We start from the raw sequence: 17,308 nt of genomic DNA, 5'->3' as shown, positions 1-17,308 counted from the left end.
ATTGAACAGAAATAGTGAGGCCCTACCTGTGCGGGTGGGTTCTGTCCAGTCGGCTGCGGTACAGGTAAACTAGAGGAATTTAAGTTACTAGTATTCATTCCACCACTATTCATCACAGGAGAAGACGCCTGAAACGAACTGGCTGACATGAACTGATTCTGCACAGGCTGTGCCATGCCTGTCGGTTGTGGCATACGGGAAGGAAACGCCATCTACAGGGAACAGAAGGTGCAATTCTCAATTATTCATTATATAAAATGTGCAAAGTCTCCCCACGCAAATCTACGAATCAACAGGGTGCTACAGAGAAAGAGGAATCACTCGTAATAACTAACCTGATTCATGGGTGCAGACGGTCCTTGATGTTGGGTTAGTGGTGCCTGTTGCCTCTGTACCAATGACTGCATGGGCATGCCTACTGGACCGAACTGGTTCATAACTGCAATCAAAATCAGGTGGAGGGATTTAGAGATAGTATCTTAATAGCAAAAGAGGAATTTTATGCCATTTGTAACTTTTTTTTTCTTAATGCTTGAATGTCAATTGCCATGATAGTAAAAGTTGACAGTGCGGGCAAAGATACTGGTCAACACTTACCTGATTGGTTTGGCATAGGATTCACTATTTGATTGGGGACATTAGCACGCATCATGTTTGGATCTTGTACAGGGCCATCTATACAGCAAAAGGATAGTTTGTTTCAATACATATAAGAGACAATTTTTCCCACACACTTTAAAGGCGCATAAGCAGCAGCCATGTTACAGCCCTCAAAGTATATTTTACTAGAATTAACAGTGAAAAAAAGATATGTCAACATATGTGCAAATGCACCTAGGAAGGACAGCAATAAAGACCTCTAAGGGGCCCCAAGTTGTCCATGGTGTTGCCAAGACCGAACGTGACTAGCACCCATGCTCCTATGGCTGATGTTGTGGGTGAATACATCCATAAATCACTATGCAAAAACTAACATTTGCCTGGAGCCGGGATTTTATTATTTTTTAAAAAAAATTTCTACTGTGGGAGGAAAAAAGGCAAAATAGAAACCTACTTGTGGCCATAACAGGCTGTGCCGGGGGCATCCCCGAGCCCTGATTCATTGCTGCAGGTGGCATGCCAGGAGTATTGGGCATTAGATGCTGCTTCTGTATCCTAATGCGACGTTTTTCTTCAAGTTCTTTCTGGATCTTGTAGATTTTCTCAGCCAGCAAATGGTAGTACTCGGCCTTTGGGAAAAGAATGGAGGAAAAAGATAAGCTCCATGGTGTCAAAGCACAGCATGATGTAGATTATAACATGTATTTTCTATTTTACACATTCATGGTGGATAGCAAAGACTTGCTTTAAAGAAGTTTTGTTACGGCAAAAGGAGCCATTACATTTAGTAATGGAGTGTTACATTGTTGTTGTTTTTTTTTAATGACTGATCTATAAAGTAGGATAGGAATGACTTACTCTACTGTTTGCAGATTCATACATATCGCCTTCCACTTTGCGGGCATAAGCTACTAAGTTCTCCATCCGTCGGTCCTTTAGCGCTGCAGGGTCAGGGGTTGGAAATATGGCTTGAACTCTAGAATAGAAAAAAAACATCCAAATATAAAATATGCTTTTCTGAAAAGATACGTTTCAAGTAAAAAAAAACCTTCCACCTAAGTTTTAAAATTAAGAAATTCAACCAAAAAAAAAAAATCTATTTTCTTACTGTAACTACATAGAAGATCATTAGATTAATGAAGCTTAAAAGGGAACAGCGAATCCATGCTTGTTGCACGGTACGATAATCTCATTGTATCTAATGTAACTTCATTCATATAACCTTTGACTACCTTACATTATACTGTTCTCTGATACTTACAATTTGTGAACTAGATGGTTCCGTAAGTCCTGTGTTATATCTTCATGCCAGGGTTTCCTTATTGCAGTGCTAGACGGAGGAGCTGCTGTAGGCATAGATCCCAAATTGGAAACATTGCCGCCATCACCCATCATTACGCTACAAGATAAGGGTACAGTTCCTAGATTATACACTGAAATATCAACATACTACACCTTAAAAAAAAAAAAAAAAAAAAAATACTTAATAGCCAAAATGTTAACTCAAGGTAAAACACGAGACTGGCTATGGCTACATTGGGTGTTTGGATGAAAATTTGTGTTTAACATGTGTATAGGAGGAATAGCTGGTGGTCAATAAAGCAACTTGCACACTTACCTCTGAGTGTTCATCCCTGGATGAAGCATTGAGTCGGGAAGCAAACCAGAAGCCTGGACACCAACACCACCATTCACTCCTATGGAGCTAGCATCTACGCAAAAAGAAGAGAGGGGAATCAGTTTTGTACAACTCTTAGAAGAATATAATGTTGAGCAATTTTATTAATACTTTGCACAGTAGTAACGCATTATGTATATATTACTAACAGTACTGGAAACCCTCAGCATATGAATCAATGAACAAATCCCACATCAGATCACACTACTGAATCCAGCAAAGGAAGCTGCCCTGGCAGTCAGTGGCCGACTACATTCTGGAATGGGGCCTGCTGCACTGCATCACAGTAAGACATTTTAAATTTCCCTTTATCCAATACAATAATGGGTCTTACTCATAGAGTTCATAGAGCGAATCCCCTGAGGAGACTGTCCCGATTGCTGACCCTTCACTTGCGTCTGGGACTGTGTTTGCAGTTGGCTGCCCTGATACGGTAATCCCAGGGCAGCATACGCCCGTTCTATGGAGCTTGGATCAATCTGGTTAGCAGGATTTAGTGACGGAGCAGGAGGCTGGCCAACATTACCAACTGTTCCCACGCTGCCAGCAGTACCTAAAGACACTGGTGGACTCCCAAGTAAAGCTGCCAAGTGGAGAAAAAAAAAAACAAAAAAAAAAAAAAGATTTTTAAAATTACTAAAAACAGAGTAAAAAAAAAAACATGCTGTCAGAAAACGTCATAATGTCACTGTACATACATTGTTGGTTGCGTTTGTCCCCTGCATTCTTCAGAGGCAGACATACTGGACAGTCATGCCTTGTACAGTTTTTCCAGTGAGAAATTATCTGTCGTGAAGAGGCGCAATGTGCAACTAAACAAAAACAAAAACAAAAAGCAAATGTGAAAAAAATTAATAAGGTCATTAAGGGGCATTGCAACTTGAAAACATATCCCTTTATATGTGAGGAATAGGCTATATATATTACTGCGGGAGTTCCGACTACTGGGATCCCCCGCTGCAGCAACGCTCCCTGCTGCCTGTGACTTGCTGACTCCAAAGTGGAGTGATTCCTGTGGGGTCTGCACATGACCACAACCAAGAAAAAGTGGTGACCAGAGAGCGTTAGTGAGGTAAGCAACAGGGGGAACCAAGGTAGAAGTGGATAACCTATTTTTCCATCCCTGGCAACAATTTTTAAAGCAAGGTACACTGGAGGTTATTAATTAGCATCAAACAAAGAAGCCACCTTGGCATGATTTTCCAGCCTGGCAATGGGTCATGTGATTCAGGACATTCTTCATGGTGCGACAATGGGGCAAATTGCACTGTCGCACTTCACCGTTGGCTTGTTCTCGTCTCTGGCACTTGTGGGCATGCAATAGAAGAACCAGCTGTTGCTGTATCAGTTTTCGCTTCTCAGGATCTGCTGTTGGGGCTCCTGAGCCAATCCCCTGTGCTGCACCAGTGCCCATACCTTGAGGGGATGCTTGGACAAGGTTGGCTTGTGGTACTTGAGTAGATGGCTGTTGACCCTAAGGAGAAAAAAACAGAACAAAAACAGAATTTGAGGTTAAACCTGTTAGATATAAAAGATAACTGTTGCACAATGTACACCAATGAAATTTAGTAATTTTAGAGCAGAAAGAAGACACAGACCAGTGTTATACAGGTATATATTACATGTGCAGCATCTAAGCTTGTGGATGGTGCAGAGAACCGCACATAGAGAAAGGGGGTTAGACAGAAAGAGCTGCTGTGGTTGTGCGAGCGCTGCAGTTACTTCACCTTCTACCACGCACATCTCCACACATTCTGTAGGAAGAGCCATTAATGGAAAGTCCTGGAAACCCCTTTACAGCTGGGGAGCTAAAGCTTATAGAATAGTAGGGATTTCCCACTAGATGTGAAACTAGAAACCAATATGGTAATTAATAATGGAACAGACAAAGGGGAGCAGAGCCCATCCGACATATGAACAGTGTGCCCAGAAAATGTGCTACTCTATCATATACTGGAGGTTGGTGTACAATACATGAGGTGCAACCAGAAGTCATGCAGCTCTATTTAAAGGGGTACTCCAGCCAAAAAAATTATTTCAAATCAACTGGATTTGTAGTTTACTATTTAAGTCTTCCAGTACTTATCAGCTGCTGTATGTCCGACAGGAAGTGATGTATTCTTTCCAGTCTGACACAGTACTCTCTGCTGCCACCTCTGTCTGTGACAGGAACTGTCCAAAGCAGGAGGTTTTCTATGGGGATTTGCTACTGGCTCTGGATGATAGTAGCAAAAGCCAGAAGGGGTAGCAATCAGTGCAGTGAAGCACGGTGTACTGGTCTCTGCTACAAAGCGTTCTGTACACTCACCATATTTGGCATGCCAGGTCCCGGTTTTTTGTCCATTGAAAACTGGTTCAGACTGTTCTGAAGAGCTGATTTGTTCTGCATTTGGGAAGCAAGCCCTGGAGTTCCCAGCTGGGGACCGGTATTCTGACCATAATTTGTCCCATAGGGGTTAGGGTTGTTCATTATTCCAAGCTGGAATTCACAAGTGTAACATTTATTAACAATACAAACACAATCTCACAAATGTGACAGAAGGTAAAAACACCAACAGAGGCATCACAAGCAGAAAGCCTACATGAAGACCAGCTAGGCACCAGGAAATTTGTATATCACACACACCCGGACAATGTGTCTTCATTTGGGTAGGATCCTTAGGCTGGGTTTACACTACGATTTTGCATTCCGTTTTTTGCAAATAACGGATGAAAAACAGATGGAAGAAAATGGATTCATGTGTGCGCATCCGTTTTGATCCGTTTTTCCACTGAATTCCATTATAAAAAAAAAAAGAAAAAAAAAGGGATCAAAATGAATCTGTTTTTTTTATTTAACGGACACGAAATTAAGGTTGACTACTTTTTTCTGTAAGTTAAAAAAAAAAATCCTTTTTTCTTTATAGTGGAATTCAATGGAAAAACGGATCAAAAACAGATGCACACACGCATCTGTTTTTGCAAAAAACGGATTGCAAAAACGTAGTGTAAACCTAGCCTTATTTTACATTGTCTAAAAAGCATATCAGAAATGCACATAACAAAATGCACTCAAACATCTCAATCTTAGTCGTCATTACTGAAAATAAAACAACGGTGGTCCCCTCGCTTTACTGTCTTTTTCATTTTTACACTATTTCAACAAACTATTTGTTGAACGGAAAAAAAAAACCCAAAAAAAAAAAAAAAAAAAACACATCACTAGGATCGGCACCATTATGAATGGAACAAATCATCCTCATTAAAAAGGTCCAGAATTGTTAGGTGGTTCTAGCATCATGTATTGCTTCTATGTGTCCTCCTTGATGCTACAGCAGGTTGGCTCCACACAGAAGCAATCTACTTCAGCCTCTGGCAGTTCAGTTTAGTCCCTTTTTACTTTCCCTGAAGATGAGGGGGGGGGGGGGGGGGGGGGCTGCCCGGGGAGGCCGCCCAAATCCACCGCACCCCTGGACAGTGCTCCGCATACATACCCGCATGTCCCGCTCCCAGTGCAGCTCATCTCCGCATTCAATATGCAAATGAGCGAAGATGGGAGCAATGGCCATAGGAAATCATTGGAGATGTGATTTCCTATGGCCATCAGTCTCAACGCTTCTCATTTGCAAATTGAGCGCGGAGATAAGTCGTGGCTAGATCTCCGTGGCAGGATGAGCAGCGGGACATGCCGGATATGCATGTGGGGCCCTGTCCAGGGGTGGCGTGGGTTTGGGAGGGCTGCCCGGGGTGACTGGTTTCCTTTAAGGCATATATTGTGTAATATTCACAGCGTGCAGACCACTAGAAAAGAAGCAGGTAAGCAACAACAGAAGCTATTTCTATTGGCTGAACTACAGTGTATAAAGAATGACTATGCAACCAGCTACCTGTGTTGAAGGGAAACTTAACAAGTGTCCCCTCTGGCACCTAACTCAGTAGGGAGATGTACACCTCGCTATACACTTAAGACACCAGGTAGTGCACTTCTAAAAAGTATATTTAACATCTCAGTGGATTATCATTAACAGCATTTAAAAGGGAACTATCAGCAGGTTAGACAAATATGATCCATCCGGATGTGGTCTCTGTAAATTTGGAAGAAAAAAGGGGCAAGAAGTACCAATGCACACCCAATAATTTTAATGGACCAAAGGTAATTTATAGAGATGAGCGAACCTCGAGCATGCTCGAGTCCATCCGAACGTTCGGTATTTGACTAGCTGGGGCTGCTGAAGTTGGATAAAGGTTGTCTGGAAAACATGGATACAGCCAATGACTATATCCATGTTTTCCACATAGCCTTAGGGCTTTATACAACTTCAGCAGCCACCGCTAATCAAATGCCGAAAGTTCGGGTTCGGATGGACTCAAGCATGCTCGAGGTTCGCTCATCTCTAGTAATTTACTATTGACTCCATCCAGTCCATTTCCCAAAGATACACATTTATTTTGCAGAACTAAAAGTGCAGCACGCCTTTTCTCGCTGGTGCCCTGACATATAAATCCCATACAGCCCAACCATATCAATGACCTGCCTAAAATATAACTTTAGTGAAGTTTTTCGACTTGCTTCTAATTTAGTAATGTATGGGCTTTAAAAAGAAGCCTTCATCACATTCATGCTGCCTGAACCAGTCTGAATTCCCTGTCCCAGCAGCTTTAAATGATAGATCCGTCCCTATCTACAAACATATTAATAAAGGGACCACACCAATGTCTGGGGGTTCAGGCAGCATGAAAGTGATGACAGGTTCCCCCTTCATGCATTTGGGTAAACTTCCCCTTTAACCACAAAAAAAAAATTTTTTAAATTTTACATGCAATCTTCAAAGCAATTCTTATAAAACTATAAGCCAAGACTGGTTGAGACAAGACACACAATGCTAAAAGAAAAAAAAAAAAAAAAAAAAGTAAAGCGGCCTACCTTGTTCATGGCGGTTGGCTGTGGGCTTCTCATTCCTGGCTGTCCTGCCATTGTTGGCCCCCCTTGTTGAAGAGTCTCTGCTAAAATGTTGCTAGAACTGCCCATGCCTTGGTTCGGGTAGGGCATTCCAGGTCGCCCCCTTCCTGCCCCAAGTGAGCCGTTCATCATTTGCCCCTGCATCATATTCTGTCCGTTTCCAGCTTGCATCATACCCGTGTTCATACCCATTCTAGGTTGATTTATTGGGTTGTTTAGGGAAGGCATCATACCAGCTGAGGAAGGATTTAGGCCTTGAGTGGGTTGTCCGGGATTGCTTCCATTACCTCCCATACCTAAACTTGAGGGCGTCAATCCAGCTTGACCCATTTGGCTCTTCACCATGTTGTTGAGAAGTCCAATACCTGGGCTGGTCTGTGGCTGCTGCCCCAGACCCATACTCATGTTTGTACTACTACCTCGTAAAAGTTCTGAAAGCTGCTTGTGTTTGGCAGCTGCATCGGGTACCATGCCCATGCTGGCGTGCAGCTGACCGATCTCCCCACCATTGCTTGCGCCAAATTCATTGGAGCTTATTAATTCATCAGGCAGATCTTGCTCCAGGTCAAATAAGGACCCAAAATCTAAAAAGGAGGGGAAAAAAGGCAAAAGGTTATTGCCATTATCACACAATAGGAAAATGCTAGCTAGCAGATATCACATACAGACCAGCACTACAATCAGAAGAGGTTAGTATACCGAAAGAGGGAGGAGAACACCCAGTGCCTAAACACATCTGTCCACTTAATAAAGAAGGTTTCATTGTCAGATTTTGCCAACAGTGATAAAACTAGGATTATCACTATCACTAGGAACAGCAGCAGGGTGACAATCACCCAGCAAGCACACAGTTGTCATATGAACATCCAATTGAAAAGGAGGAGGGCCCGCACAACCCTAAACTGGGTGCTTCCTATAACAGAACATTACATATGAACATCCACTGCCCCTGCTTTTTGCTAACCTACAGACCACAGTGAGATCAAACAGAAAACTCCTACGGGGATACCAGAATTTGGAAGCAATGGGTGGTATAGAAGATATAAGCTATAAAGCTTCCCTAACAGGTTAGTTACATCACGCGTGAGGTTTATAATCAATACCAAACCGCAACAGAGATAGACGGCCGAACCATCCATCCAAACACAGTAGCGGAATCTTACAATTGTGTCATCTAAGACTAAGGGTGGTATTACATGGAACTATTATGGTTCGAAAAACATTCGGATTTCAACGATAATTGTTAAGTGTAATAGCAGACAATGATTAAACGACCAATGAGAAATCATTGGAGGTTAAATAGAATTTGGACCTATTTTTATCGTTGATCGTTTGCAAATCTTTTGCACGTAACAAGACGTCGTTCACACTTGCGACGACAGGACAACCGCAAGAACGATCATAAGTAACGATCATCGTTCCGTGTAATTGGGTAAACTATTTCAGATCGTTCACCATAGCGGTCGTTTGAGTTTATCGTTAATCGTCGAAAAATCGCTTTGTGTAATAGTACCCTAAGCTATAACTCCTGGATCAGCAGCGATCGGTGCAAGATCAACAAATTTCAATGAGGAAAAAGCAGGAAACCACCTTTCACTGTTACAGATCCCGAGAGATTTCATAGGTTTAGTAACACATTTAAGGTTTTTTTTTTTTTGTTTTTTTTTTGAGTGGACTATTGCACCAGAATGATTAACTTAACTTACTAGATGTGTGAACAGAACCTCAAAAGAGCATGTGTCGGCTCACACAAACCTTATTTGATTGATTTGAACAATGGTAGAATAAAAACAAAATCCACTTAAAGTGATACTGTCAGCCCCTTTACTCTCGCTTCATTTCATTGTTTAACACTGTCGACATGGCACTTGGGCCCCATCTCCTGGCTGGGAAGAGGGCCAAACTATCATGAAGCCCCGCCTAGGTGACACTATCCACCGATTAAATAAAGTGATTTTAGAGCAGAAAGAAGACACGTGAGGTTTATATCACCTGTGAAGCATCTAAGCTTGTGGGTGGTGTGGAGAACCGCAAATACACTTAGGAAGGGTTACATTAACACTTTGAGGGTACAAACCCACACACCGTGTACACAGCAGATACGCAGCAAAAACGCAGCAGATTTGAAGCAGATTTGGTGGTGCAGATTTGATGCTGTGTTCAGTTATTTAGATCTAATCTGCTGCGTATTTGTTGCGTATTTGCTGCATATCGCAGCAGTAAATAAGCTGCGTATACGGTGTGTGGGTTTGTACCCTGAAGACACATGAAAAATCAAAGGACAAATAAAGCCCAGAAGAGGATGCAGCAATATTCGGATAAAAATAAATAAAATGCTTCATGCAAATTTTGCTTAAAAAAATATTAAGAGGGGGGGGGGGGGGGGGGGGGGGGGGGGGGGGTGAGTCTTTGTCTGCAGGCAGATTTTCATATAATGTTACAAACTACAAAAAAAAAAAAAAAAAAAAAAAAGAGTGACCCCAGAAGATACAAAATTGTCTCTTTTTTTACTTTTACGCAAAATATATATTTAACTTTGCTCCGCAGTACATATGATAAATTAAAGGGTGTCATTACAAAGTACAATTGGCCTCACAAAAAACAAGCCTCGTACACTGCAAAATTTAAGGAAAGGGGGAAACAAAAAGCACAAAAATGAGAATGGGCTGCCACCTTAGCCTCTTTTTATGGCGAATAGTTGGCTTGAAATGAAATAAAAGGCTCTAAAAAAACTGAAGGTTTTTATGTTTTTTTTTAATGAAGTTATAGTTTAACACTACGCTATCCAGAGTGTGCTGCTTTCTTTCCCCTTCATTTTTAGTAGCCTAAAAATAAGAAAAAAAAAAGACTTCAGGCCAGTGACTACTTGATCAGATAAGTTATACGCGAGTTTTACTCTTTAAGCTTTACAGACTAGATGATTATTATGATGATAATTGGGGAACTCTTATGTGTCTGATGTGACATATGGTTTCGGAGCAGGAGCAGTGCTCTCACATTGAGATCACAGCTGGAGAGGCTCACCATGGCCGACTACGCACCCTCCTGATCATTGCGGACGTCGCTCAAACACATACATGTACAACAAAGATATCTAAGGAAATGTATGCCACTTGCAGCAATTGCAGAGTATAATTCTACTTAGATTCCTATCATACAGGCAGCCTGGTGCAAATCTGTGCTTGTCTATTCAGCCTTTCAATAACTGTGAGGACCACCACTTCTATCACTGTCGGCCATACGTCCCCTGAACACAGGGAGACAAGAAGCTGATGATTTTTAAGGCCACACGATCCCAGCAATTGGCCAATAAACAGCACTTTTGGATGTGATACGTAAATAATCCCTAATGGAGTAAGTGTGTTGTGAAGATCGGCACCAAGTCGAAACAGACTAACTTGCACATGACTGCTGATCTGCCTCTCTATAGGAATGGAGCATGTTGTGGAACAGAGTAACCAAAAGCTGTTCTCAAATCTGTTTTTTTCCACCTGGTTCTCAAATTGTACTAAAATTTGCTGATTTTCCATGCGACGTCCGCAACACATTGGACTGTGAAGACAGGTCTTATAAATGAGAGGAGGGAAGTCTGAGTATGTGATCTCCCTGTGCAGCTCTGAGCCATCAGAATAGACTTTCTGCCGCAGATGCTTCACACTGAATCCAAGAACACGGGAGACAGACTACAGCTCATACACTGTGGAAGCTTAGTAACGTCAAAGTACCAGAGTAACGTCCCTGCAAATCCAACATCGCAGGGCCATCACAATACTCAAAGCATTATGAGAGAGCCTCAGGTTTATATGGTATATATATCTCTCTCTATCTCTGCGCTGGGACTCTATGGTCTTCCGGTGAGCTGTACTTGGTGTATGTGGCTAACATGATCTGTACTCCCCTCTCCCAATATTACTAAAGGGCCAATGGTTGAGCCAGCACTGTTCACACACAGATAGCAGTCCTTAGCATAGGCTATTCAAAAATAAAATTACAGCCGCCGGCCATGCAACAATTTTAGGTAAAGAGTTTGAAAACTGGGAAAATCGATGCACCAAGAAAACTTTCCGTCCCCTGCCTTTTGGACGATCTTACATCTATCTAGAACACCAGGCTCATAGGTTGCCAATACCTAGAGCAAGGATGGGGAACCTTTGGCCCTCCGGCTGTTGCAAAACTACACTTCCCATCATCCCTAGACAGCCGAAGCTAAAGCTTCGGCTGTCTAGGGATGATGGGAATTGTAGTTTTGCAACAGCTGGAGGGCTGAAGATTCCCCATCCCTGGCCTAGAGTGAAAATGTAACCAATAAAGAAACCAAGGAAAGAAACCCACAAACTCTGGCTAGTCGGATTTTGCAATCTACACCATTTTGAATGGAAATAATTGTTTCTTTTTAATTCTCCATTTTGAAATATGAGTAGTAGCTAAGTCTTTTAGAAATAAAAGCCAAAAATGTTTCGTTCCCTGGGGTCTTAAGGATCTTATGCATATCATATGCATATAATAGCTGAGCGATGAGTGAATGAATTATGGCTTGGAGAACACTCATTGTGATGGTCCTGCCATACATAAGTTAGGCCATTTTGCCCATAACAGTGGCCCAACCTGGCCACAGACAATAAAGGACAAATGCGGAGACTTTTGTATCCCCGTTTACACAACACACTTCATTGTAATTCCTCTTACATTGCACAATATGCTACATTTTGCACAACATAAAGTAACATGGTCATGTTCTGCATATCAACTCATCAAAACCCTGATAACTACAATGACATCACTTACATACAATGTAAAAAAATATATAGTGCCAAAAAAAAACTCCCATAAAACAAAGGACTTCAGAATTTGAGGCTCACACTGCCTGTATAGACAAGTCTGTTTATGGGGCCTAAAAACCACTGTGTGAACATGGCCTAATACTAAAGTGCAGGCTATAAACCAGGAACTGAAGTAGAAACATTGAAGGGAATATCTGCTGCCAAATCCTGTGCCGCCTTTATAACAAGTCCATATACGTCAAGTATGTTCATCACAGAGGTGGATGCCAACAATCTATACTATCACTACCTACGGCCCCCGAGCTGTTGCAGAGCTACCACTGCTATTATGATGGGAGGTGGAGTTTTAGTTTTCCAACACCCAGGAAGCGACAAAGCATGATGGGAGATGTAGTTCTGCAACAGCTGGATAGCTGCAAAATAAGGCAGGGGACAATGAAGGCTGTAATTCTGCTATAGAGAAACACTGGTATAGACTCCATGGGTAACCTATCAGTACATGTGTGCCGACTAGAGATGAGCAAACCTGGAGCATGCACGAGTCCATCCGAACCCGAACTTTCGGCATTTGATTAGCAGTGGCTGCTGAAGTTGAATAAAGCCCTAAGGCTATGTGGAAAACATGGATATAGTCATTGGCTGTATCCATGTTTTCCAGACAACCTTAGAGCTTTATCCAAGTTCAGCAGCCCCGGCTAATCAAATACCGAACGTTCAGGTTCGGATGGACGCGAACCCAAACCCAGTTCGCTCATCTCTATTGCCGACCCTTACACGCCAGGATCTGAATATATCTACATCCCCGCACTTTAGGCCGGGGCTACACTACCATTTACTAGCTTCAATTTAACTACTGATCTTCAGCTGCAGTCCAAATCAATACCCGGAGTTGTATGGAATCCTGTGGACGCCAGCTGTCACCCAATGGTTAGAATCAATCATGTGGCAGTGTAATCCAGGCCTAACAGTAACTAACATGTCCAGACCCCCTGTACAGTACATTGTCCCAGCTACACTGATTTACCACTATAGGGGGGGGGGGGGGGATGATCACCCTAAAGGAGGAGGAGCAGCAGGTGTCACGGCCACCAATCAGATTGCAGCTCCCATGAGGCCTGCACTGATTGGTTATTTTCCCTTTCTGTATACACCTTCTGCTGTTGACATGTGGATCATAACACAGTCATTAGGCCTAACATAAAACCACAAAAAAAAATAAAATCTATTGGTTATAAACTGGAATATGCACACTGCTCAACTGTATGGAGCCTCAAACTGAAAGAAAAACTGGACTGAAGCTCTTTGTCTCCTCGCCAGGACATAGGATACAAGTCCTCGGTATAGACTTCTCTTTTTTCCCCCCCAAGTTGCACATAGGACCCATCAGCACAGTCTAAGAGACTGAAGCCGAGCTCGGATTTGGCGTAAACCACTGGGGGGGGTGAAATGAGAGCTGCGCTGTGATTGGTTGTTACGGATAACATCAAATCAAAGCTTGTGTTTTAATTATGTGGGAAAAATCAAAGCTGTGCTGTGATTTCTCACTATGACCTATGAGTACGAATGATAAAATAAGATGTAATCGGTCGCTCAGGTTAAAAGGTGGGTGCGATGATTGGTCAACTATGGGTTAAGTGGACGTTCCCTCCAACTGTTGCAAAACTACCACCCCTATTGTGCTCTGACAGAGAGGAGTGGTCATTTGGCAACAGTTAAAGAGCCATAGGTTACACTGGGCAGCTCAGCACTGATTTGATGTAACCCGTATCGACCAATCACAGCGCAGTTTACAGGTATGTCCACAAATCTTACCTGAGTAGCTTGACCAATGAAAGTCAAGCTCTGATGACATAACGCATAGTAACCAATGAAAACAGCTTTCATTTAACCCAACATCCAATCACAGTGTGGCTCTATGCGATTAGACATACCCAATCACAGCGCAACTATTTTACCCAAAGTGGCTTAACCAGTAAAAACCCAGCTCTAATTCATGCTAACATATCGCAACCAGCTCTAATCTACCCGACGTGCAATAAACCAATCAGAGCTCGGCTTTTTACATTCTGGTAAAATGAAAGCTTGGCTCGGATTTGACAACCAATCACAGCGCAGAGCTGAGGTCTAACCAGTTGCTAGGAGCAGCAGCCAATCAGAGATCTGTGCCATGACTGGTTGCCATGGGCAACTGCCAATTTCTTCAAGCAGTGTTGGCGGCCAACTATGAGGTTACCCCGGGATTCGGTCCCCCATGCTGCGGCTTACCTGGACCGTCGCTGGAAGACAGGGCAGGAGACGAGATCTTGGGCTTCTTGGCTGAGGGCGGCCCCGGATCCACCAGATTTTCGGCCATGGCTGCACAAGTGTTTTATAGTCGTGCTCCAAAGCTCTGATTTACGGCAATCACTACAACAACACACACTGATCGGCTGGGAGAGGACTCATCTAATGTCTGGAGAGAGGAGGGGTGGGGGGGGGAAACGCAAAGGAGGAGAGGGGGGTGCTCACAAACCGCACAGGTAACGGGCCCTCAGGTGCTCAGACGCCCCATCCCCCCGGGGAGAGCTGCCGATGCTGAGCGGGCCACGGGACGCGGGCCTCTCCGCCGGAGACATCATCCTAACACAAAAAAAAAAAAACTAGTGCAACTTTGCGCCAATTCTCGGCTAACTAGGCGCACAAAAAAAAAAAAAAATCAAAAAAAAAAATCAGAGACGCAGAAGCCCCGGGTCTCTCCCCCCGTCAGAGGGCGGCATCGTGAATAGACTCGGTAAGCGCGGCTCCAGGGGCTTACATCGCGGGAGGAACCGCCAGGAGCGGCGAGGAGGAGGATGATGATGGGCCGCCTCAATTATCTCCCAGGGATAGGGGATTGTTCTCCAGCCTCCTCCGCGGCCTCTCCCGCTGCTGGCCGGCCCCGGAGCGCACTCAGCTCGGCAACAACGGATGAGAGCGGAGGGGGAAGTGCCCGGAGTCCCTGCCTCCACCGCCGCCGAGGCTCTCTAGGGATCTAAGCGGTAGCGGTATCCCGGGTGGCCAGGGAGGATGAACACGGGAGGGGGCTCGGGCTGGAGCCGGTACTCAGAGCTCGGGGCTCCACAGCGGATGACCAGGAAACGTGCCCGTTCTCATTCAGCCTCCTCCGGGCTCACGGCGGCTTGTGCTCCGTATCCAATTCAAGTCCGGGCTCCGTCCCTCACACACAAACAAAATGGCGGCTGTTGTTTCTTCACTCCGCTCAGGGAAGCTTCGGCAGTAGCGGCCGGAAACGACGCAACACGATAGTAAGGAAGGGACACGCCCCCTCCCCCTCGAGGCGGGGGAGGAGCCACGCCAAGGTAGGGACGGCTTTCGAAAGGCGAACGCTGATTGGTCGCTTCACACAATGAACCCCCCGGACTCGGGGCGCACTCGGGGGCACGTGACGCCGAGCGCGGCTTCTGATTGGTCGATTCACTGCGGAGCCTTTGGTTGTGTCACGGGCCGGGTCTCTTTTCTTAAAGGGGAGGTGGAAAAAGCCTTAGTTTTTTTTTTTTTCTTCGTTCCTCCTTCCGCCATATGATTCGGCTGAAAATAAACGCTTTGGCCGATGATCGTTGCATTGTGTAAAAAATAAAAAAAAATCTCTGTATATATCCATCCATATCTATAAGTCACCCTGGTAAGTCGGAGTGAGGTGACATACAGAGATGGGGATTCCGTGAGGTAGTTCAGGAGATCGGTGGACAATGATTATAAGACTACACAAGGCTTTGGTTTGAGGATACGTTTTTAGGGGAGCGTTCACACAGGTATAAATAACTGCGCTGATTTTGGGTCGCGGTTCCCATCAAATTCCATAGGGAATCGGTAAGAAAAAATGAGTATACTATGTGTGTACGCACCCTCCAGGAACCCATAGGCAGCAAAGGCTATTTTTCGTAATTATCACGGTCGTTGTAGAACGGCCGTGGTTTTACGAACATATACGTTGTGTGAACATAGCCTTACGCTGCGGAGATTCAGTGCAGACGTGTGCGGAGCCGCAGGACACGGTTCTTATAGGAAGAGGGAGATTGTGATCCTGCTGTATAGAGATCTAGTGAGATCACATCTGAAATACTGTGTCCAGTTCTGGAGATCTCACCTACAAAGAGATACTGATAAAATAGAAAGGGTCCAGAGACGGAACGGAACGGCCGGTCTGTGCTCGGATCATCGCGTCCAGTACTTAAGTACCGGCCGGATGATCTGTCCAGCCGCAGAGCTCTGATGCGGGCGCATCAGCGCGTGCCCGCATCAGAGCTTCCCATAGCCCACAGTGAAGCAACTGTGTGAACTGACAGGTCTTTCTGCAGCCAGAATTCACTGAATTCCGGCCGCAGGAAACCGACATTGCAGTTTTTTCCAGCGCCGCATGGGATCCCAGCCGGAACGTATACGATGTGTGTACGCTCCGGCCGGGATCCCATTGCACATAAGGCTATGTTCAACTCCTCAAAACTACGGCCGTAGTTCTGCGGAGAGAACTACGGCCGTAGTTTTACGTAGTGTGAACATAGCCTTATGCTGCGTTTACATGGAACGATTATCGTGCGAATTTGCACGATAGCGTTTGAATTCGAACGATAATCGTACGTGTAAACGCAGCGAACGATCAGGCGACGAGCGAGAAATTGTTCATTTTGATCATTGAACATGTTCTCAAATCGTCGTTGGTCGTTCGCAAAAAAATCGCAGACCGTTCCATGTAAACAGTCGTTCACCGATTTAACCTATGTTTGAGATGGGCTTAAGCGATCGCAAAAGATTTTTCTGTATGATATATCGTTCCGTCTAAACGCTAATCTAAACGATAATCGCTACGTGTAAACCCAGCATAAAGGATCTAAATCTGGAGTCTGGAGGAAAGAAGGGAAATGGGGGACATGATCGAATCCTTTAAGGCAGGGATGGGGAACCTTCGGCCCTCCAGCTGTTGCAAAACTACAATTGCCATCATGCCTGGACAGCCGAAGCTTTAGCATCGGCTGTCCAGGCATGATGGGAATTGTAGTTTTGCAACAGCTGGAGGGCCGAAGGTTCCCCATCCCTACTTTAAGGCTATGTTCCCACTACAGAGAAAGGCGACCGCCTCGAAATACTGATGGATCATCATAGTTATTTGTGGCCGTCAATATTACGAGATGCTGCCTTTCCCTGCTATGATCCTGTAGTGGGAACACAGCCTAAATATGTGAAAGGACTAAATAAGGTTCAGGAGGGAAGAAGGGAAAGGTGGACATGATTATAACAAAACAATAACTATATTAAAGCACTCTAACACCCAGG

General features: G+C 44.2%; 1 protein-coding gene across 1 annotated transcript in view; it reads right to left on the bottom strand.

The window, feature by feature from the left end:
* EP300 (E1A binding protein p300) overlaps window positions 1-15,267 on the bottom strand; it is a 37,217-nt gene extending 21,950 nt beyond the window's left edge. The window contains exons 1-13 of the mRNA XM_069967352.1: window positions 14,264-15,267; window positions 7,182-7,801; window positions 4,587-4,757; window positions 3,467-3,752; window positions 2,977-3,090; window positions 2,613-2,861; window positions 2,219-2,312; window positions 1,862-1,999; window positions 1,459-1,576; window positions 1,055-1,229; window positions 598-675; window positions 336-439; window positions 27-212 (exon numbers count right to left, since the gene is read on the bottom strand). Of these exons, the coding sequence (XP_069823453.1) occupies window positions 27-212; window positions 336-439; window positions 598-675; window positions 1,055-1,229; window positions 1,459-1,576; window positions 1,862-1,999; window positions 2,219-2,312; window positions 2,613-2,861; window positions 2,977-3,090; window positions 3,467-3,752; window positions 4,587-4,757; window positions 7,182-7,801; window positions 14,264-14,351 (2,421 nt within the window). The 5' untranslated portion in view covers window positions 14,352-15,267. The remainder of the gene's footprint in view (window positions 1-26; window positions 213-335; window positions 440-597; window positions 676-1,054; window positions 1,230-1,458; window positions 1,577-1,861; window positions 2,000-2,218; window positions 2,313-2,612; window positions 2,862-2,976; window positions 3,091-3,466; window positions 3,753-4,586; window positions 4,758-7,181; window positions 7,802-14,263) is intronic.
* Window positions 15,268-17,308: the final 2,041 nt, after the last annotated feature.

This window comes from Dendropsophus ebraccatus, chromosome 4 (genome assembly GCF_027789765.1).
Source record: "Dendropsophus ebraccatus isolate aDenEbr1 chromosome 4, aDenEbr1.pat, whole genome shotgun sequence".
Lineage (NCBI taxonomy): Eukaryota > Metazoa > Chordata > Amphibia > Anura > Hylidae > Dendropsophus > Dendropsophus ebraccatus.
The sequence above is the reverse complement of the archived record's forward strand: the minus strand, read 5'-3'. Positions and strand labels throughout refer to the sequence as shown.